Below are 22,476 nucleotides of genomic sequence, written 5' to 3'. Positions count from 1 at the left end.
GAGCCTCCAGCAAGGGAAACACTGAAGAAGAAGAAGAAGAAGAAGAACAGAGGGGGATAACTGATGGAGAAAGCTTTCAGTGGATGTGACTGAGGTCACAAGGAAAGGGTTTGGCCGTGGCAAGAAGAGCCAGAGACAGGCATAAGGAAGCACAGATCTAGAGCTGGAAGCAACCCCAGCTATCTGCTCCAACCCCATCATTTTACAGGTGAGGGAGCTGAGGCTCAGGGAGGTTAAGTGACTTGTGCAGAGTTTATGGTACCTAATAAGTACTTAATGGGCAGCTAACTAGGTGGCCCCATAGTGCATAGAGTGCCAGGCCAGAGTCAGAAAGACAGTACCTTAGGGGGCAGCTAGGTGGCGCAGTGGATAGAGCAGCGGCCCTGAAGTCAGGAAGACCTGAGTTCAAATCTGGCCTCAGACCAAACACTTGACACGTACTAGCTGTGTGACCTTGGGGCAAGTCACTTAACCCCGATTGCCTCACCAAAAAAAAGAAAAAGAAAAAGACACTAGCTGTGTGGGCAAGTCACTCCATCCTGTTTGCCTCAATTTCCTCATCTGTCAGATGAGCTCCAGCTCTAGCCAGAAGGAAAAGGCAAATCACTCCAGTATCTCTGCCAAGAAAACCTCAAACGGGGTCAGAAGAGTCGGATAGACTGACAAACAACAACGGCTGCCAAGTACTCAATTGCTTGTTGATTGATTGCATCAGAGGTGAGATCTGAACCCATGTCCTTTGTCTTTAGAGCCAGTGGTCTTTCCCCTGTATCAGATTTATAGGGATCTGGGGATGATACATAAGCAGAAACCCATTCTTCTACCTGGGGCCTAGAGGCCACGCATAACAGGGATCCTGACACCTATCAACTGAGTTAGAACGTGTTGTATTTGTTCCCTTTACTATCTTTTAGTGTCATTGTGTCTCAATGGACCTGCATGCTGAAAATTGTAGCTCTGCATCTTCAGCGACGTGGGCTGACTTATGCTACCATTGATGGTTCTGTCAATCCCAAACAGAGGATCGACCTGGTAGAGGCCTTCAACAACAGCTGTGGGGGGCCCCAGGTAGGAAATGGGTCCTGAAAATTGCTAACTGAAATCTCTTGAAGATCAGCAGTCTGTAATTTCTCTCACCAGGGCACAGATTGGTCAATTTGATACTGAGTGTCTACAAAGAAGTAAGCTAACAGTGACAGTATGAGGCTGTCACAGCCTTCAGCCTTGCCAAAAGGTACTAGTTCTCTCACAGGTGACATTTGGCTTCATAGATCCCATTCTTTTTTTTCGTGGTGCTTTGATGTCAAGAGTTCTAAGAGCTAATTTATTGCTAACAATAGGATTGCCAGTCTCTGATATCAACACAAGTTTAGTTACCATTAAACAGAATCTATAATTGCATCCGAAATGGCTGGCTCTTTTTTGGCAAATACACATAGGTTGAGAGTTGGACTCAAGCCTACTTCCCCTACAGAGCACGAATTTTTGGACACTAGCAAAATACCCCAATTCTGAACATAGGATTATTTCCTCCTACGTATTTGTTAACATGGCGCTTTTTGTAAGGACTTTGCTTTTCCTGGGGTTCTCCATCTTCATAAACTGTTAAGAGCAGATAGGGTGGTGTGGCAGGCTCATCTGAACTGTGTATCGAAGCTCCAGCTTTGTACCTGACTCAAGCTGAGCTTACAGGTAGGATATTGTATTTCAGCATAGCACTGTGCTTTCACAGACACTGGCTTTATTTTTGATGTCTGGCTGATTGGAACAGGGAAAGGGTGATTGGAACAGGGAAAGGGTGAGGGGGGTAGGGTGGGGGGGGCGGTTTAAAAAGAGGAAGTGATGGAAAGATCTTGTGATCCCCATGGAATCATGCAATAATTGGTGAGAGGAGGAAATCTAGCAGCAGCCCATGGAATGAGCGTGATGGCCTTTCAGGAGTAGTGACATGTGCTTCCTTTTGAAGGTCATGCTGATCTCTCTCTTGGCTGGAGGCGTTGGACTGAACCTAACGGGAGGGAACCACCTTTTTCTTCTGGATATGCACTGGTACCAACTGCTTTCCTTTGTTATGTAGGACAGAGTGGAAGGGAGGGATCTGCCTTATTCATTGAGTTGTCTCTTTACTCTCCAGAAGTGCCTGTGCTTTGTACATGGATGTGTGTTTGCTTATAAACATAGTGTGTTTTTTTGGGGGGGAGGGGTAGTTCCCAGAATTCTTGAGTAAGATTTCAAATGATAACTTAAAGTCTTCCACTTGATTGCTAAAGCTCACATCTGTTGCCATGGTAACTGAAGCAGGGCCATTCCTGGCAGCTGAGAGCAAACACCTGTCAGTTTCAGCTGCAACAAAACGTGCCAGTTTCCAAATACGTTTTCTGGGGCCCAAGAACATTTCACCTTGGGAGGATTTAAAAAAAAAAGTCTTACTCTGAAAAAAAATGAAGAACTTTCAATTACGTGTAAAGGGAGCTGAAATACACTTAATACGGCAACTGTCCGTTAGTGTTTGTGTTGGACTTGGCAGGGTAAAGACCAGTAACACAGTTATACCCTGTTTGCATATAAATATGAGTGAATTAGTCAGGTGCTGTGAGAATTTTTAATAATTATCTTTTGTGTTCTTGACTGTTGCTCTGATCAGGAATTTACATAATGAATAGTGCTCCCAGGGACTCTTGCTATGCTTCAGTCCTCACCAACCTAAAATCGGCACACTTAGAGCTACCATACTGTGTTGAGCTCTGGGAAATTAGGTTCAGGCTTTACTGTGCTTGGTACCACACAGGTCTTCATGAGGGAAGATTGAATAAGCAATATCTGGTAAAGAATCATGGCAGTTCCTGAAACTGAAGATGATTCGCATAGAATTTTAAAGAGTAAAACACTGATGGTGGAGTTGTGAACTGATCCAACCATTTGGAGAACAATTTGGAATTATGCCCAAAGGGCTATAAAATTGTGCATACCCTTTGACCCAGCAATAGCACTTCTAGGTCTGTATGCCAAAGAGATCATAAAAATAGAAAAAGGATCCACATGTACAAAAATATTTATAGCAGCTCTTTTTGTGGTGGCAAGGAATTGGAAATTGAGGGGATGCCCATCAATTGGGGAATGGCTGAACAAGTTGTGGTATATGAATGTAATAGAAGACTATTGTGCTATAAGAAATGATGAGCAGGCAAACTTCAGAAAAACCTGGAAAGACTTACATGAACTGATACTAAGTGAAATGAGCAGAACCAGGAGAACATCGTACACAGTAACAGCCACATTGGGCAATGACTGACTTTGATAAACTTAACCCTTCTCAGCAATGCAAGGATCTAAGACAGCTCCAAAAAACTCATGATGGAAAATGCTATCCACATCCAGAAAAAGAACCATGGAGTCTGAATGCAGATGGAAGCATACTGTTTGCTCTCTTTTAAAAAAAAAAAAAAAGAGTGAGATACTGAAATGTTGAGAGAAAGTAGTAGAGGAGAGATTGGGGCTGAAAATCGATATTTTGGGGGCAGCAAGGTGGCGCAGTGAATAAAGCACCGGCCCTGGAGGCAGGAGGACCTGAGTTCAAATCTGTTCTCAGACACATAACATTTACTGTGTGACTCTGAGCAAGTCACTTAACCCCAATCGCCTCACCGAAAACAAAAACAACAACAAAAAAAACCAAACAAAAGAAAATTGATATTTTTGAGCAGCAAGACAGTTTGACTCTTTGGAGATGGGTCTAATCTTACCCTTGCCTCAGTAGCTAACAGTTCTAAAATAATAACAGGGCAAAGAATTATTAAGGGACAGAGTTACCTCAATCCAAAAAATGTGGAGAGGATAGATGATTACACAGTATTACTGTGAGATACTGAAGAGCAAGTTTTTAGGATCATTTAGACAGGTACAGTTCAAGTTGCTGAAACCTTTGTTTTTTCCTCTCATCCCTGGCAGGAATCCAGCACTTGAGGACCAAGCTAGTGACCGAATTTACCGAGTTGGACAGAAAAAAGATGTGGTCATACACAGGTGAGAAATGATCTTTCAGGCCTTCTAAGATTCTCTTTTTGACAGGTTACTCTGCCTTCTTTGGACAGAGTAAGAACTCTTCTACCTTCTGTTTATTGGTTTGAAATGATTTATGTATGTGTTCAACAACTATTTGGCTACCACAGGAAAGAGCTGCTATAAATATTTTTCGTATATATAAGACCGTTTCTTCTTCTTTTGATCTCCTTGGTGAATAGGCCTAGTAGTTGTATTGTTGGATTAGAGAGTATTGCACAGTTAATTAACTTTTGGGGCATAGTTGCAAATTGCTTTCCAGGATGGCTAGACCAATTCACAGCTTTGACAGTAATGCATCAGTGTGTTTGTTTTCCTACAGTCTCTCCAGAATTTGTCAGTTTCCCTTTTCATCAACTTTGCCAATTTTATGGATGTGAGGTGGAACCTCGGAGTTCCTTTAATTTTCATTTCTCTAGTTGTTTGGAGCACTTTTTTTATATATGGGTATTGATAGCTTGGATTTCTTACTCCAAAAACTGCCTATTCATCTCCTTTGACCATTTATCAATTGGGAAATGGCCCTAATTCTTATAAATTTGAATCAGTATATATATTAGAAATCATATCTCCATTAGAGAAATTTACTGCAAAGGTATATATTTTTTTTTAACCATGTAACTGTTTCCCTTCTAATCTTAGCAGCATTAATGTTCTCTTTTTGTGTGTGTGCAAAAACTTTTAAATTTTATGTAATCAAAATTGTCTTCTCTATCTTCTGTGATCCTTGCTATCTTGTTTGGTCATGAGCTCCCTCCCTTTCCATAGTTCTCAAAAGTAATTTCTTCCTTGTTCCTTTAATTTATGATGTCACCTTTTATGTCTAGATCAGAGCTTCTTACATTTTTCTTCACACGACCCCTTCAGCACATCTTAAACTGTGGGTCACAACCCTACATGGGGTTGCAAGCCCACAGTTTAAGAGCATGTGTCCATTTGGAGTTTATGTTGGCATATGGTGTGAGGTTAGTCTAAACCTAATTTCTGCCAGCTAAACAGTCAGTTTTCTCATCAGTTTTTGACATGTAGTAAGTCCAGTATCTTTGGATTTATCAAATACTACACTACTAGGTTTGTCTATTTCAGTGTATTGTGGACCCACATTGATTATGTACTGATCAATCTCTCTGTTTTTTAACCAGGATCAAATTGTTTTGGTGATTACTACTTTCTAGTATAGCTTGAGATCTAGTAATACCCTTTCTGCCCACTTTTTCATTATATCCCCTGAGATTCTTGACGTTTATGCTCCTCCAAACAATTTTGTTATTTTTTTTCTAGTTCTAAAAAGTAATCCTTTGGTAATTTGGCATGACACTGAATAAATACCTTAGTTTAAGTAGTATTGTCAACTTTTTTTTTATATTATCTTGGCCTACCCAGGAGCAGTTAGTATATCTCTATTTATTTAGGTCTTTATTTCCTTAAACAGTGTTTTGTAAGTATATTCATTTAGTTCCTTTGTGGATTTTGGTAGATAAGACTCCTGAGAGTTTTATACATTCTGTAGTTATTTTAAATGGAATTTCTACCTCTTCCTGTTAGATTTGGTTGATATTATACAGAAATGCTGATGATTTGTGTGGATTTTTTTTATATCCTGCTAGTTTGATGAGGACTGTCATTAATTATCCTTACATTTAATACTGGCTCTTCATTTTAGATAAGTACAATTTATCCTGTGAAAGAAGGATCCATTTATTCCTATGTTTTAGGTTTTTCTTTTCCTCAACAAAAATGGATGTTTTATACTTTATCAAAAGCTTTTTTTGCATCTCTTGATATAATCATGTAATTGTTGTTATTAATGTGGTCACTTATGTTTATTGTTTTCCTAATATTAAACCAACCCTGAAATCTAAACTGTTTATAGTGTATAATCTTTGTGATATGTTGTTTTAGCTTCTTTGCTAACATTTAACTTAAAATTTTTGTATCAGGGTTCATTAAGGATATTGGTGTATAGTTTTTTTTTTCTTTTTTGACTCCCTAGTTAAGGTTTCAAGATCATATTTATATCTTAAAAGGAATTTGGTAGGATTCCTTATTTTCCTGTTTTTGTAAACAGTTTGTATAATATTGGAATTCATTGTTCTTCAAGTGTTTGATAGAATTTGGTCCTTTTTTTTTTTTCCTTTGGGAGTTCAATTTCTTTGAGATTGAGTTGTTTAAATTCCCTATCTCCTATTCTGTTCATCTAGGTATGTTACATTTTTGTAAATATTCATCCATTTCATTTAAGTTTTTGGTTTTATTGACATGTAGTTAGACAAAATAGTTTCTAATAATACCCTTTATTTCTTCATTTGTTGTGAATTTTTTCATTTTTTGATACTAGTAATTTGGTTTTCCTTTCTTTTTTAAATCAAAGCTAAGGGTTTATTTGGGTTTTTTTTTTAAACCCACTACCTAAATTTATTTATTAATTTAGTGATTTTTTTTGCCCTTCATTTTACAAATGAGAGATTGTGAGTTACAGAAGTGACAGAGCTGAGATTCAGATCCAGATCCTTAGACTCCACATACACTGTGCTCTTTCCCCTACATCACACTGTTCAAATTCCTTATTCCAGCATTAGAACACTCCAGAACCTGGTGCCAAACTACCTTTCCAGCCTTTTCTCACTCGATAAACCTTTTTATAGTCTCTGTCCGTGCCAAAGTGAACTACTAATTACTTGTACTATTCCATCGGCATGTTAATTGATTTGCATCCCCTCTCCTAGGACTTAACTTCCATCCTTTGGGCCTGTTCACATTTTAGGGTAGGGGAACAAAACTCTGCATCAGTGAATTAATTAGTGGGGTAAACTCTCTCTCCCAACACAGACTGTCGAATTATTTTGTAACTTACAGCCCTGAGAGTTTTGTGGGAGCATTGACAGGTTAGATGACTTGCCCAGGATCACACAACCATTATGTGTCAGAGGAAGGTGTGAACACAAGTCTTCTTGACTCAGCAGTAAGCTGACTCTATGTTCATTAAACCATTCAGCTTTGTCTGAAATCTTACCCATCCCAAAAGACTTAGCTTAAATCTTTCTACTGCAAGAAGTCTTTCCTGAAACCCTCTGTCTCAGGAGATATTGGGCTCCCTGCCACTTCCTGGATGACCACTTTCTGAGGATGTTGTAGAGGGCATGCCTGTGCATCTACAGGTTGGACTCAACCTCTGAGTTCTCTTCCAGTTACTGATCCGGTGGACAGGGGTCACACATTTTTATCTTCCTCAATACAGTATCCTGCACATTGTAGGTACTTAATTAAGTTGTTGAATTCCTTTACATTGTATTGCAGGTTGCTAAGGCTTGTCATTCGTGGGGCTCATAATCAGTAAAGAAATAGAAATGCATTTAGGGGAACTTTAGAGTACTTATTTTGTACCACAAAAAGCAGACATCCAACTGTGGATTATTGAGGCAAGCCTCATTTTAATAAGGGGAGCCAATGGAAAGTTCTTTGGCACTTACCCTGAACCGCAGAGCATGTTCTCAGATCTGATTCTGATAGAGGATGTCCCCAGGCCCTGTTGCTAGATACAGTGTTGTGCCTGACTAAATCCAGTACGCTTTGTGACCTTCTGACCTGTCAGAATGGAGCAAGGTATGTGGAAGCTAGACTTTCTATACCTTACACAGGTGTGCCTTTTGCTCACCCAGTCCTCCTCCACTATTTTGGTTTCAAAAGAAAATAGAAAGGCATCTGGAGTCACATTTTTCAAGAATGACTTGAATTTAGTCAAGAGTTTGTCAGTTGTCTAGGCACTGGAGAAATAAGAACCTCTCAGAGATTTCCATGAAAAGACTAGTACACAAGTTTCAAGTTATGTCAGGTTTTTTTGGCTGTTTTTTTTTTTTTTCATGCAGTCTAAGGAAAATTATGTTATGTTTTGGGTTTTTTAGGTTTGTCTGTGAGGACACAGTAGAAGAAAAGATCTCGCACCTTCAGACCAAGAAGAAGGATTTAGCTACACAGGTTCTGTCTGGATCTGGGGAATCCTTCACCAAGCTCACTCTTGCTGACCTCAAAATCCTCTTTGGCATTTAATTTTCCATCTAAGACAGAACTGAACAACCTAGCTGGGGAATTTTCAGATGTTTCTATGTTGATTTGTTTGGGCATCTGCACCCTGAGTCCATCAATTCTCTATCTGAAGTAGATAATATTTTACATCATGATTCTTTTGGAGTTATGGTGGATCATTGTATTGGTCAACGTTGCTAAGTCTTTCACAACTAATTATGTTTGCAGTATTGCTGTTACTATGTAGATTATTCTTCTGCTCACTTCACTTTCTATCAGGTCATATATGTCTTCCCAGGTTTTTCTGAAAGCTTCCCCTTCATCATTTCTTACAGCACAACCATCACGTTCATAAACCATAACTCGTTCAGTCATTCCTCAACTGATGGGCACCCCCTCAGTTTCCAATTCTTTGACACCATGAAAAGAGCTTCTATAAATATTTTTGTACATGTGGGTCCTTTTTCTTTGATCTCTTTGGAATACAGACCTAGTAGTGGTATTGCTAGGTCGAAGGGTAAACAGTTTTATAACCCTTTGGGCATAATTCCATATTGTTCTCCAGAATGGTTGGACCAGTTCACAACTCCTCTTTTCTCATATCCCCTCCAGCATTTGTCGTTTTCCTTTTCTGACATCTTAACCAATTTGATGGGTGTGAGGTGGTGTCTCAGAGTTTTTTTGACATTGTTTCTAAAGAGATTTTTCCCTCTTCTCTTTAGTGGAGAGTTGCTTAAACTAGGGCATTCTGCAAATACACAAGAGCTATCCCCCAGGTTACAAAATGGCAGCTTTTGGAGATATGTTCTTGAGAGACTCCTTGAAAAGAGCTTATATTAGCAGGGGATCATTCTGAACTATAAGAAAGGAAGGTAACTTTAGACATCAACTTTCCTTTGGCCCCTGTGCCGTCCAGCTGCTGGGGTTTGTTGACCACTGCTTTGCAGCCTCTGGCAAGTCATGCTTTGTTCTTGTTGGCGCTGCTTAGCATGGCTCCAAGCTGACCCCAAACTGCCTAAAGATACTCGTCTAGTTGTGTTGGGTGCCACTAAGTACAGTTTCTTTTTCTGGTCATCTTATAAAAGTTAACATTGCCAGAAAATTGATACAAGGTGCGCTTATAGCTACTATTCTTTATTGTATAGGACTGCTACTTTAGAGGAAATCCATGAAGAATTATAGTAGGATTTGAGGAGCTCTTACCACAAAAATGCGAAAGTGAGGATTATTGTGCTTTTAGGCTATTTCTGGGCATTATTCAAACCAAAAACTTATCACACACACACGATAAATAGAAAGGGGTCAACTACATGTTATAACAGACAATACAATACCCAGCCAGTGGCTTCTCTGCTCCATTGGTTCCTTTCTGCCCTCATACAGTACTTGGAATTAAGAAACCTAAGGCCTTTTTTATGTTAACTGAATAAGGCATGAATGTTTGATCTTTAGTTCAACCACCCTTTCCTTCCCTATTGAGACAGATAACCCCACAACTACAATCCCTTGGTGGGGAGGAGAGGAGCAGGTGGGAGGAAGGGGCTAAGGACTATGGCACAAGGAAAGAGTTGTCTTTCATTCAGCAGTGCTGTGCTGCTGTTTTAAGGTTTCAACGAAGGTAAGCTTTTGTCGGTAGTTCAGCTATAGCATCAAATGTGTACTTTGTCATAACATCCCTTTATATACAGGGTATCCTGAAAATCTTAGTGCAGTCTTAAGCTTTAATAAGTTTAGAAGTATAATTACTACAGACTTAAAAAATTACTTAAAAGTTTTATTATTCAAATTTCTCTTATTTTAGTTTTAACGAATGGGGCACCATGTCACACAATGTATGTGTGATAGTTTCTAGATGACACTTTCACAGACCAGTGGATTGGTAGAGGAGGTCCTCTTCCTTGGCCACTTGACTTTTTTGAGGGAGTAGCATCATGTCACAACTGTCATATATGCACCAGAACCTTATTCTCCGAATGAGCTGAAGGTCTGGATTACAAATGCCATCCTTTCAGTCACAGAGCAGCAGCTGTAGAAAGTTTTCATAAAGTTTGACATTAACTAGAGTGATAGCACAAGATGGTGGTTAATGTCGAATCTGAATAAGAAACATCAATATTTCAAAATTTTAAATTTTTTTTGTAAATTGTAGCACCTCTGCTTCTGAAGTTATTAAAGATTAAAAGAGCATTAAAAATTTTGGGGGCACCTGGTATACTGGTACTTAAATACTGACAAATTAAAGTTGATCTCCTTGAAGCCATTTCCTGCCTTGCCCTCAGAAAGCTTCCTGAATCACTAAGTCTTGGCTTTGCCACAAAGGAGAGCTGAAGTTCTAAAGATAACATTTTGTAATTCATTTGCTCTCACAAGTTGTCCATTTTTTCTGCTTGTACTTGAATTTTTACAAGAAATATCTTGTTCAGTTAAGTAATTCTAGCTACATTTATACAGCACTTGAAGGTCTGCAAAGCTTAGAAATATATATTAAGATTTTTTTGTTGTATTAGGAGGTTTTAACAAATAACAGTGTTACCCAATTTCCAATGCGCCCTGATCTGAAGCAGATGGTACATTTCCCCTCCTTCAGTTTTTCAGATTCTGAACTGGATTCATTAATAGCCCAGGGTGGGGTGGGGGAGGGGAATGAATCCAACCAGGCTTCTTCACCAGGAGCTATTCTCTTCATGTTTGAGGCAATCAGAATAGTCCTGGCTACTTGCAGTTACATAAACTGTCTCTTGGAAAACAACTCAGTAAGACAAGCATTTGAGAAAAGGCCGGATTATTTTATGTAGCATTTTGCTAAATGAGGTACACACGAGACGTCTAGTTTATCTGTATGTATTCCAAAAGGCATCTGAGATAAAGTGTACAAAACAGGTTTAATGCTAAATTACAACCAGTCTTCTTTCAACCTCAGAGCAGAAAACTACCACAAAGACGTAAAATGGTTATCTGACTACATATTAAAGTTATTATTGCTCCTATTAACCAAAAGGAGATCTTGCAAGTTTAACATAAGGTATGTATATCTCTAACTCTAGGAGCCTGAGATATCCAGCTCTGGATAGGAGAATCTATTTAAATTAGAAAGTATCCTTTTTTTCCCCCATGATTATCATATAGTAGCAAAACCTCTTTGGAGGTTAAGATGATGATATTAATTTACCATCAGCAAGAAACATACCTTGATTTTTAGCCAGTAGGGGCAGCTAGGTGGCACCATAGTGCATAGAGTGCAGGGCCTGGAGTCAGAAAAGCTCATCTTCCTGAGTTCAAATCTGGCCTCAGACACTTCCTGGCTGTGTGACTCTGGGCGAGTCATTTAACCCTGTTTGCCTCAGTTTCCTCATCTGTCAAATGAGCTGGAGAAGGAAATGGCAAACCACTCCAGTATCTTTGCCAAAAAAATGGGGTCACAAAGAGTCAGACACAACTGAAATGACTGAACAACAACTCTACTCGCCTGAAAATAGTAGCTATGGAAAGGAAAGCTCTATTTAGATTGGAAAATATCCTTTTTTCATGATTATTATCTATCCGCACAGCCTCTTTGCAGACGAAGATGATGCTGTTGATCTGCCATCGGCAAGAGACATGCCGTGGATGTAGTAGTGGTAATAGCACTACTACAGGAAGGAATAGCACTACTAATAGGAAGTAGTGGTGATAACGTGCCAAGCCATGAATCCATGTGGTCTTTCCCTTGTAATAAAGGACACGCCGTGAGACACTGTAACAGTGACACAAAACCACGTAGTCCGAAGCTTCATTCGGGTGCCATCACCTCAGTAACACACAGATGCACTGATCTAGATGGTAAGATAAGGCGCATTTATTTTAGTGGTTTCTTCAGAATTAATCAGCAGCTCTGCCACAAGGCCTGGGGACTTCCTGCTAAGTGACAATCATGCAATCTCGGCCTTTTCATCATCAGATAACTCAGAGTGCCACCGTCCTGACCAGGCTCCTCTGGGAACTCCCCGCCTCCACTCTCCACGAGCAGTCCGACTTCTCCTTTGTAGCTCCACAGCACGACCAATGATGGCAGCCTGGGTGACCTTTGTGTCCATGTCCACAACCTTGGTACCCACCTGCCCCGCACAAACAAGAGAGCGAGAATTAGACTGGGCTCTAAAAGTTCCGACGGGAATGAGGCTTCCCAAAGGCAAGTCTTTGTCCATATTTTCTATCCACTTTTGCATGATGGTTTTCCTTGACAGAAGGTGAGATCCTGGAGGGCAGGGACTGTTTCATTTTCTCTTTCCAGCACTTAGCCCTGTGCCTTGTACAGAGTGATGCTTAATGAAAGCTTCTTGTTAACTGATCAGCAGAAGCCTCGGTCTGGTGGAAGGGAGACCAAGCAGCAGCTTTCAGAAAGAAAGCCCTGCAAATCAACTCTTAACATAGTCAGCTTTGGCCATGGTACAGCATGAAGTTCAGTAACTGTAGTCAAGATACTGCTAACAACAACTGCTGACTGAAGCACCTAGAGGTTATTAACACAGTGCTTTATCAACATTGTCACCTGATCTATCGATCAACAACCATGTTAGCCAGAACTTTTATCTTAAATAAGTTGGTAGATAAGAAAGGTAATGTGGTTTGTTTTGGGGGGAGGCAGACAGGATTAAGTGACTTTCCCAGAGTCATACAGCTGTAAGTATCTGAGGGTGGGTTTGAACTCACATCCTCCTGACTCCAGGCCCAGCCCTCTACCCACTGTGCCACCCAGCTGCCCTAAATTAGTTATTATGAATCATTATTTTAATCATATTACTTAATCAGTACATAGCCAGGAGTATACAGCAGCTAGGACAAGCACTGCAGATAGCTGGGACCTCAGGACCTTTCTAGTCCAGCTCCCTCATTTTAGAAAATAATCTGAGGTCCAGGGAGAGTGACTTGTCCAAGATCACGTGGAGAGTAAGAATCAGAGGCAGGACCAGAACCCAGGTTCTCTGACTGCAGAACCAGCACTTTTCCCTTTGTACCAAGTTGAGTGAAGCCTGGCCGAAAGGGAATAACAGATAAGGAAAAGTGGAGAGAAGGTGGAGAGAAATGAATGAGTGAGTGCAGGAGAGGGGTGGACCTTCTGAAATCTACTTTCTGGTCTACCACTGTGCCAAAGAAATCTCTGAACAAACCTCCCTTCCACGAGCAGAACCAGAAGTGGTCTAACTGAATTATTTTTCCCGTCTGACATGGCTCAGCCCTCTAGGGTTCACACCAAAGTCAGGATCAGCTGCCTCACGGCATAACTAGGAAGTTCTCAAACTGCAGCCTAGTTCTTAAGAGAACCCTCCAGACCAATGTGCACAAGGACGTCCTGTGTCTCCTAGACCCACAACTAAGTCAGTTGGTCATCAAATCCAATGGCTGCAAGACATGGGAAGAGGAATGTAGGTCCTGCCACATGTGCTCAGATGCTGGGGCACCTCACCTGCCATGGTTCCTCCACAGGCACACCGGGCACTCTTCTGGCCCCCACTGGAACAGAATGAGCAGCAATGAAAGATGCCCTGGTGTTGGCGGAACTTTCTCCTCACTATCATTTTGTATGGCGAGCCCTACAAAACCATAACTGTGTTAGAGGACAGGCTCTCCATTTGGGAAATGATTATCAGTGATGGTTTAATTTCTGCATGAGTTAACTCCAATCTCTGAAGTGAATCCTATATCAAACTACAAGTATCTCTACATCCTATCTACCCAACATTGCTAAATGCCCAGGAAGAAATGCAGGATCCCAGTCAGCTGTCTAGACTGCTTACTACCACTTTCTACAGCTCAGATCTAAAATGTCACGTTCTTACATGTAATGGATAGAAAAACTGGACAACTCCCACCTCAATGTCTATGACAGAACATCTCTGTCCCAAACCAATACAAGGTGGGCAAAGTGGCGTGGACACAACCCTCCTTGAACTCTTCCAGTAAGGCCAGAAGGCCTCAAGTTTGGGGAATGAGGACCACTCCACTGTTAGGGACATTGTGATGCACGATACCTGATTAAGAAAGAACGAACTAAACGAAGAAGAGACAGGGTGAGTGCAGGGACCTCTTGTGATCATTCACGTCACCCTGTCTCCAAGGCGCATCCTTTATTCACCATCGGGGTAATCCTGTTACAGATCCTATTTCAAGCACCTCCAAGGTGGCCAACCAAGGAAGGAGGAGGTCTGTGTGTGATGGGAAAAGGACCGTCCTCAGGGGTAAGGGGCTATGATGGTGAAGGTGATCAGGGCAGCCTAACTGCCAGTGGCCGTCTCACTCACCTGGACATGCTGCCCTCTGACACAGACGCACACAGTGTAGGGGCCGGGCTCCTCGGGGACAAAGGAAATAGTGTAAGTCCCATTGCTGTTATCCTGGACCATCGTCTTAAGAACACTGAATGGGGACAAGAGTTCAAGAAAGACTCATTCACACATGCCTGAGCACCAGTTATAGAAACTGACTACACTTAGGGGTCCCCAAAGGCCAAGGGAATCACTCCATAAGCTTTCCCTGTTGTCAGGAAGCTGAGGAAGGTCACTGGAGAGTTACCACGTCTTCCAGTTAATTCCACACCCGAACAAGTAGCATAAACCAGAGCTGACACAGACGCTAGAGCTGTAAGGGACCTCAGTGACCATCTACACCATGTCCTTAAGTCAGATCCTGGACCTGGGTTTGAGTCTCATCTCTAACTCCCAGTAACTCAATGACCTTACACACATTAGCTCTCCCTGGTCCTTGATTTCCTCATCCGTAACAGAAGGGGCTGGACCGGACAGCCTCTGAGACCATCCGCTTCTAAAGCCATCCACTCCCTAACTTTATAGCGGAGTAACTGAGCTCCAGGGAGGTGAGTGACTTGCCTAGGCCACATCATATCAGAGGTAGGAGCTGAACCCAGGTCCACTGAGTCCCCAGCAAGTAGTCTGCAATATAACATGCTGGCTCATTCCTCAAAGAAATGCAGAGGGAGGGGTGTTAATTACTGCTGAGATCCCTTTCATCTCCAAAACTATTTCTATGATTCTAATCCCAGATAATTTTATCCTATTCTTTCTATATGAATTTTCTTCCTCTTTGTTCCATCCTCTCCTGGCACAAGAACAATGTACTCTCAATATTATTATGTAGCAAAGCAGATACTCATCAGTCCAGCACAGATTAAAGTCTAGAGATATATGGGTCTCAGAGAGTGCCCCCACGAGAGCAAACTGCGTATGGTCACAAGAATCATGTAACACCTGGTCTGACGTAACCTTTGAAGAATGACCTCCTGCTCTCACCCCCACCCAGACAACATTCTCCTGAGAGGGAAAGGCGTAGCCAATGGGAATCATCACTTTTAAATGGAATTTCCAAAGCACCCCAGAGGGCAGGCAGCTTTGCCTATATGACGATGGTCACTGCACCTGTATCCCCAGATACTGGGAGTCTGGAGTTTTCAGTTCTAGGTGTGTGTTACCCGTGAAACTTAGCTGTCGGATACCAACCAGTCCTTCTTATTTTTATGGCCGACGCTCACTCTGATGTGCTCTCCTCCTCTGTCCATGTGCTTCCCCAAAATATCTCTGCAGAGCAGGGTGAAAGTGACTTGCTGCTTCTCCCAAGCTTTGTGGATGTCTGAAGAAGTAAGCATTAAGTAAATAATTACTGCAAAAGAACAAATTTAAAGGACTGAAAGTACTTTATTAGACAGCAGTTTACTACACAGCCTTTAGAGAAAAAAAAATAATTTACCTTTGCCTCATCCTGCCTTCTCAGCCTGCTCCACAGCCATTCTTTCTACCTTGTCACTGAGTGACTGCCCCTAACTGCAAGTCACTCGTCATGCAGCAGCTGGTTTTAGGTCGTGTGCCCTGGAATATACCTCAAGCCCACCCCCAAGACCAAACCAGAGATTCGGGCAATGAGAATCTCCAGGTATCCTCTAGAAAGACTGGTCATACGGCAACCCCATAGGAACCCTGAAGCAGAGCCGTACCCACAGTCAGGAAATGAACCCTAAGGGCAATTATGAGCTTTCTGAGGCAGCTCCAGCTTCAATTCCAACTCACGTTGCCAACTGCAAAATGGACCAGACCACTTGGCATTTGGATCTGGTCCCTGTTGTCCTTTTTTGGGATTACTGGTAAAATAGGAAAGCTATAAGGGATCACCTAAAGATCACTTAGTGTAGCACTTTAATAGAGGAAGAAATTGAGACCCAGAAAAGTCAAAGGACCAGTACACCCCAAATTAATGCGCTTCCCTTTAGGAAAGGCTAAAGTGTAATAGGAACGGAAGAATTAAGAAAAGGCTCCTTTCTGACTCCTTACCTTAATCATTATTATTCTCATTCAGGGTCTGTCTTGGGATAGAGAGGAGATTTAGGCCAAGGGACAAACAAAGTGAATGTGGAATCAAAATTCCAGCTATGTAGAAAGGAAGGAGGAAGACGCAGCATCTAAATTATGCCTAAATCATAGAAGGATTCCTTCCTTCCTGTTCAGTGAGCCACTGAACAGGAAGGAAGGAATCCTTCTGGAAGCTATAGTCCTCAGAAGAAGCTGGGCACCCTGTGTAACACAAACTACAAGGAAGCTCCAGCAGGCTGGTTCCTTACTTAGATTCCACAAGAGCACAGTTCTCTGGTCCCAGCCCTCCCTCTCCTGGGATTCTGGTCACTGGAGAAAATCCCAGAGGAATATGGCCCGAATCAGCTTTCCCCTGGGGATCCCCTATGGATCACCCTAAATGTTACTGCTGGCCTGCTAACCGTAGATATGGATTGTCTTGGGCTACTCCACAGGCTGCTGGGCGACCCCAAATGTTTCCAGTATCCTCTGGAAGAGATTTTCCTAAAAAAAAAGGACGACTCAGGGACATGACTGAGTTGTAAAACAGAAGTTTTCAAACACACAAGAGAGAGGATTTTGTTCCCAATTCTGCCCCTAACTAGTTGTGATCTTGGACAAATCAAGTCACCACTGTTGGGCTTCACCTGGAAAATGACAAGGCTCTTTCTAGCTCTAGCCCAACCTGACTTTAAGGACAGAACACAGGAAAAAGGATTCTGTTATTCCAAATGGAATTTCCAGAATTCGCCCTTTCTTTCCTCGTCTCCCCCGCTTCCATTGGGAGCCTACTCTAACGTATAACGTGGGCACTACAGGGCACAGTGTGACTGCTAAGGCACTGCTGTCACCTTCTCTGGCTCTCATACCTGTCCACTTTAGAGAAATAAGGCACAGTCTTTGAGTAGCTGGGCAACTGCTACTTTCCTCAAGTGAAAAAATTAACACCTCATGACCTTTTAAAGAAGGTCTATAAAATGTTTCCCTGTGACTCCCATGGTAACGAGATGAGAAGGACGTAGGTGTCCAGTTTTTCAAATGGGATCCCCTGTGCTTCAGTAAACTGATCAGAAGGGAAATGCTCTCAAGGTGAGTGCTGGGCCATGCCCTGCAGTACAAGAAGAGTCCATCCCCAAAGACATCCAGAGGTGAACAAGAAATGCTTCCTTACCTTCCCCTTGGAGAAGGCACTTGGATGGATCAACCCCTTTGGTGAGAATGGCCCCAAACACTTCATAGCCACCATACTGGCCCGCCTTCTCCTGCGGGGAGAAGCAGATGCCGTCGTCCACCCCAGGGCCAACGCTGTAGTCGGCTTTCTTGAGCTTCTTCAGCCGGCTCGCCACAACCCCCTTGGTGATGAGGATCTCCAGGTCGGAGCCATTACTCAGCAAGCGTTCAGTGAACTCAACCCCAGTCCTCAGGTCTGCCAGCAGCTGCTCCACCTGGAGCTTCTGGAGGTGCAGAGAGTTCTCTTTCTGGATCTGGAGGTCTTCTAATTGCTTCAGCAACTGATCACAGTGTTCTCTGATAGCGGTGATGTAGCCTTCACGAAACTCCTGGACGTCGGCAGACAGAGCATCCATGCGGCTCCGGAGGGCACTGCCCACACCCTCGATCTGGGCCAGCGCTCTTTCCAAGGTGTCCATGTGGGGCTGGGTGCTGTGAAGGAGCTCCTGCATGGAGTTCCCATGCTTGTGGATAACGTTGCTAATCAAGTCATAAGTGTGCTCCCGATGCTCACCTACCACACAGTCCTGGCACACTGGCTGGTCACACTGCTCACAGAACAGGCTCAGCTCCTCAGCAGGGTGGATGGAACACATAATCGGCCTCCCAATCTGGCTGTATCCTTTCGGGTCCCTCATGGGCACGACAGAGTGGGAAGCAGTTTTTTTTTGCCTCCTAGGTTAAACAGACAGGGACAAGAATAGATGGAGATTATGACTCAGCAAAATGCGTGGTGGCTATGCAACGTAGGGGGCTGTAGGGTCTAAGCCCACTTCTGCCATTTCTTTAGGTCAAATTATTCAACGTTTCTGATTGTGCGAAAAAATGAAATCACTGTACTGACTGACTTGTGATCAGACATAAAGGTGCAGGAGCTGCCAGTAAAAAAAAGACACAAAGTAGTTTACTGAATGAATGAATATACCAAGTGCCACAGAAATTGTGACCACAGAATCTCAGAGGCAGAAGGCACCTCAGAAGCTATCTAGTGTTATCAGCACTCGATTAGGAACCCCTTCTACCATATAGCTGACAAGTAGTCATCCAGCCTTTATTTGAAAATCTTCTGGAAAGGGAACCCATTACCTTCCAAGATGGCCCCATTCCATTCTTGGATAACTGATTAGGAAATGTGTCCTTCCAATACACTTAAATACATCTCCTTGCCACTACTATTGATCAAAAACCATTAAAACTCTGACAACCAGCAGAGACTCTATAACACAGCCTACAGACAAGTTCTAAATTAGGTCCATGGTTTTCTTAGAATGCTAAAATCTAGGCAATTTCAGCTGTATATCTGACCCCCCAAATGTCTGAGCATCTAAGAAAAAAGCCACCTCAAGGCACAAGGGGGAGTAAATTCCGAAAGGTCACCGAAAGGTCACCGGGAATTAAAAAGGGGATTACACCCCTCTGCCTATGTCTGAACAAATTGAAACACGAGCCTGCAGAGTGGTTTGCCCTTTGGCAAACAGGAGAGAAGCTCTCCAGTTAAACTCTACACTAGGAGATGGAAAATCTGCTAAATGACTCAGCAATGACCCTGCAAGGGAACTGAATTATAGAGTAGCTTGTGGGGAATCAGTCCAAATAAATTTCAAGTAAAAGGCTCTGGAAGGGCATTTTTTCCAGGTAGTAGCTACTCCCCGAAATCAGCCGTGAAAGTTTTCCCTGTTACACAACCACCCCTGATGTTTGGCTGCTCCTAACAGAGAGCTCTACTACTTGTAAACACTTATAATGGACATCAGAAGAATACAAGGAGAGCCCCCAATAGTCAATGGCATCTTTGACATGAGCTGCCTTCTTTCGGCTTCCCCACAAGAAAGGTCCAGATCAGTGACCAATCCTAAATAAAGAAAACCATCAGCCTCTAGGAATCCATTTAAGGTAAAACAAGCCTGATCCTGTGCTAGAAGGTGGGGCCTGTGGAAAGAGTCACCTGGGAGGGACCTGCTGTCAGCTGCCTGTTTGACAGAGACTATTAAGGATCATCTCACAACTGCAGATTAAAAGACAAGAAGACATACTATTCCTCTGATGGCCCTACTAGGAAAAAAAATCATGGACAAATACCTTGGGTTACTGTAGCCACAGAACCACTGTGAGCAGCTACATGGCGCAGTGGAAAGAGCGCCAGACCCAGGGGCAGGAAGACCTGAGTTCAAATATGAACTCAGGCACTCACTAGCTGAGTGACCCTGGACAAGTCACTTATCCCTGTTTGCCTCACTCTCCTCATCTGCAAAATGAGCTGGAGAAGGAAAGAGCAAACCACTCCAGTATTCTTGCCAAGAAAACCCCAAACAGGGTTGTGAAGAATTGGGCATGACTGAAATGATTCAGCAACAACATTGTGTGTGTGGGGGGGGGCGGTGTCCCCTCAGGGGCACAGAAATATCTAGGAGTTGGTTTGCCCACCAAATACTAAGACATCCAAAAGCAGTCCTGCATTCTGGTCCTGGGCCTATTACTTATTACCTGTGTGATCTTAAGCAAGTCATTTCCCCTCTGTGGGTTTCAGTTTCCTCAATCTACAAAATGACAAATTTTGACAGGGATTTTTCTTTTTTTGTCTGACACAGTGTTGTCTTCTATGCATTTGGCATTTAATGATCACTGAACTGAATTGGGGTCCACAAAAGAGATTAGTGTTTACTTCCACTCTATTAGAGAAAGTTGTCCTTTCCATAGTGAATTTCTTCTCCGGGACTCTGTGCCCCTCCACTTAGCCCCAGGACAAACGGGCGAGCCCTTCTTTACCTATGAGCCTGGCTGCAGAACTGGCAGAGATTCACTTTGCAGGTTAGACATCGACTCTCCACTTCCCTGTCACTGCACAGATCACACACCACGCCTGGAGTGTCCTCCTGCAGATTTTGTAGCAGCACCTCATTTATAGCCAGGTGGTCCATGGTTAAGGCCTTCACTCCTCCAGGAGGCAGATCAACCTCCGTATCACAGACTGGGCACAGGATGCTAAGCTGTGGCTCCAGCTGTTGGGGCTGCTTATCCCAGAGCCTCGCATCCTCTGAGGTTTTTCCTGGGTCTGGTGGTCGCAACACCAGGACAGAGAAGGGCTCTAACTGTTTTAGGCAGGTCGTGCAAAACGTGTGCAAGCATGGCAAGATCCTGGGGTCTTTAAAGAGTTCCATGCACATTGGACAGCGAGTCCTGCCTAGGCCTCCAAGTGCAGGGTGGCTAGAGAGCTGCATCCCAGCCCCCTGGGGCGCCTGGTCCGCTTCTCTTTCTGACATTTCCCAGAGGTTTTTCCAAAGCGTGCCTACGATGAAGCAACAGAGGGGTTAGGACCATCCCAACAGGGGAATGCCTTCCAAGTCAGAAATCTAATAAACAGACAGCCAAAAACAGAAGGGGGAAAGAAAATGCAATTCCCTAACACCTGGAGATGACGTCTCCTGCATGCAATTTACCAATTTGGATATTACCCAGGGATGCGTCGCCCCCCCCCCCCACCCCAAGCCCTTCCACTGTGCTTCAATTCTACCTACAAAGTAGCTGGTCAGTGGGGGACTCATTACATCTCCAGGCCCCCTCCCCAAGCAGCTGCTACACCCCGCCACTCAAGGATCCAGCCCCAACTTGGTCCTCCTTCTCCCCAGGAGCACGGGCCACCCTGCAACTCCCTCCTCCCCACCCCATTCCCTGTCACGTGCCAACCTCCAGCGCACGCCCCGCCCCCTTCCCTCTACGTAGTCAGTGCCTGCCGCTTGTACCCCGAGGCTCAGTTTGCTTAGCCGCCGCCTCCGCCTCCGCCTCCGCCTCCCTTGCCTCACGCACCCCGCCATGCCCCCATTCAGAATGACACTGACCTTTCCCAATCACCATTGGACCATTCCAGTCTTCGCCAATCACGTAACGGAGAGGGCGGCACTAAAGTGGAGGAAGTAGGTGAGTGGGCCTCCGGAGGAAGGATTTACTGAGGGGATAGGAGGGGTGGGGCGGTACTGGTTAGAGGTCAAGCAGGAGTCACCCTTTTACGGGCAACTATCTCTTACAGCTCTGAGGTAACCGAAAAGTTCTCCCGATATCTTTTAAAAATCAAACAAACCTTGGGGAAGGATAACAATAGAAACAGGAAGTGCCGCCTCTTGACCTTCGGATTGGTTGTTGATGATGTCAGTTAAATTCTGTGAGCCCTGGAGCCCCAAGGGATTCTGGGAGATGTAGTTTCTTCTCAGCCAGACTATTTCCCCTTCTCCCAGGAAAGTACTCCGAGGGAAATGGAAACTTCTCCCTTCTAGTGCTTTTCGAAATCCCGAGTGTTGTCACCCTCAAGTTGATGCTCTTCTTTTCCCTCCCACATTCTTTCTGGTGATACGATCCCCCTGCTCAGGGCTAGAAAAATCAGAGGACTGGAAGGGGGAGGGGGGTCCTCTCCCTCTACCCACGAAGGTCTTTCTTTTTTGATTCTGCAGGTTTTAGGGGCTCGTTGCCTAGGTCTCTTACCCTCACTCTCCCCATTGCCTTCCCATACAGAACTCTCCGTCTGTCTGATAGGAAAGGGGGCCAACAACCTGGCACTCACTCGGGACCCTTTGCCCCTAAATCTTGGTGTGTGACCTTGGGCGAGTCACCTAATGTCCACGGAGCCTGTTTCCTCATTTTTAAAATTTGGTGGTTGCATCGTGTGGACGCTTAAGGTACCTTCCGGCTCTGACCTTCTGTGATTTCATAATTCCATGCCACCATCACCGTACAGCCCGTCTTTAGTTTTGTGACTCAACAAGTATTCATTGAGGACCTACTATGTGCCTCGTGGGCTGGGGTATATCTAGGGAAGCAGGAAATAGCAAAGGAGTGTAAG

The 22,476-nt window shown here is 43.5% G+C and overlaps 2 protein-coding genes across 10 annotated transcripts in view; one reads left to right on the top strand and one right to left on the bottom strand.

Annotated features, from left to right (window-relative positions):
- The window catches only part of TTF2 (transcription termination factor 2), a 64,509-nt gene extending 56,205 nt beyond the window's left edge, over nt 1-8,304 (top strand). The window contains exons 20-24 of the mRNA XM_027866778.1: nt 716-717; nt 915-1,068; nt 1,967-2,049; nt 3,949-4,023; nt 7,962-8,304. Of these exons, the coding sequence (XP_027722579.1) occupies nt 716-717; nt 915-1,068; nt 1,967-2,049; nt 3,949-4,023; nt 7,962-8,106 (459 nt within the window). The 3' untranslated portion in view covers nt 8,107-8,304. The remainder of the gene's footprint in view (nt 1-715; nt 718-914; nt 1,069-1,966; nt 2,050-3,948; nt 4,024-7,961) is intronic.
- A 3,588-nt stretch (nt 8,305-11,892) lies between these two features.
- Nucleotides 11,893-21,272, bottom strand: TRIM45 (tripartite motif containing 45). Of its 9 annotated transcripts, none has more exons than XM_027866749.1 (7): nt 21,157-21,272; nt 20,412-20,931; nt 17,587-18,320; nt 15,573-15,702; nt 14,361-14,475; nt 13,526-13,572; nt 11,893-12,176 (listed from the first exon to the last, which is right to left on the bottom strand). In XM_027866749.1, exons 1-7 carry the CDS (start codon nt 21,185-21,187, stop codon nt 11,945-11,947), a joined length of 1,809 nt encoding a protein of 602 aa, XP_027722550.1. In that variant the 5' UTR covers nt 21,188-21,272; the 3' UTR covers nt 11,893-11,944. The 9 variants fall into 9 exon arrangements, with proteins under 9 accessions (XP_027722550.1, XP_027722549.1, XP_027722551.1 ...); XM_027866748.1 differs by having other exon boundaries at nt 11,932-12,176; nt 13,526-13,652; XM_027866750.1 differs by having other exon boundaries at nt 11,932-12,176; nt 13,526-13,652; nt 21,161-21,244.
- Between the last annotated feature and the right edge of the window lie 1,204 nt (nt 21,273-22,476).

The sequence above is a fragment of the Vombatus ursinus genome, unplaced genomic scaffold (genome assembly GCF_900497805.2).
Source record: "Vombatus ursinus unplaced genomic scaffold, bare-nosed wombat genome assembly UNPS02014782.1, whole genome shotgun sequence".
In the NCBI taxonomy this organism is placed as follows: Eukaryota; Metazoa; Chordata; class Mammalia; order Diprotodontia; family Vombatidae; genus Vombatus; species Vombatus ursinus.
Note: the sequence above shows the minus strand (reverse complement) of the source record. Positions and strands in the feature narration are given on the sequence as shown.

Bases quoted from the DNA above. Each gene is read 5' to 3' on its own strand.
- TRIM45 (XM_027866749.1), bottom strand. From the start codon at position 21,187: ATGAGTCCCCCACTGACCAGCTACTTTGTAG. The intron at 18,321-20,411 runs GTAAAGAAGGGC...TGTTTAACCTAG, and splicing joins TTCTGCAGCCAGGCTCATAG to GAGGCAAAAAAAAACTGCTT. The intron at 14,476-15,572 runs GTTGGTATCCGA...GTCCCCATTCAG, and splicing joins CATAAAAATAAGAAGGACTG to TGTTCTTAAGACGATGGTCC.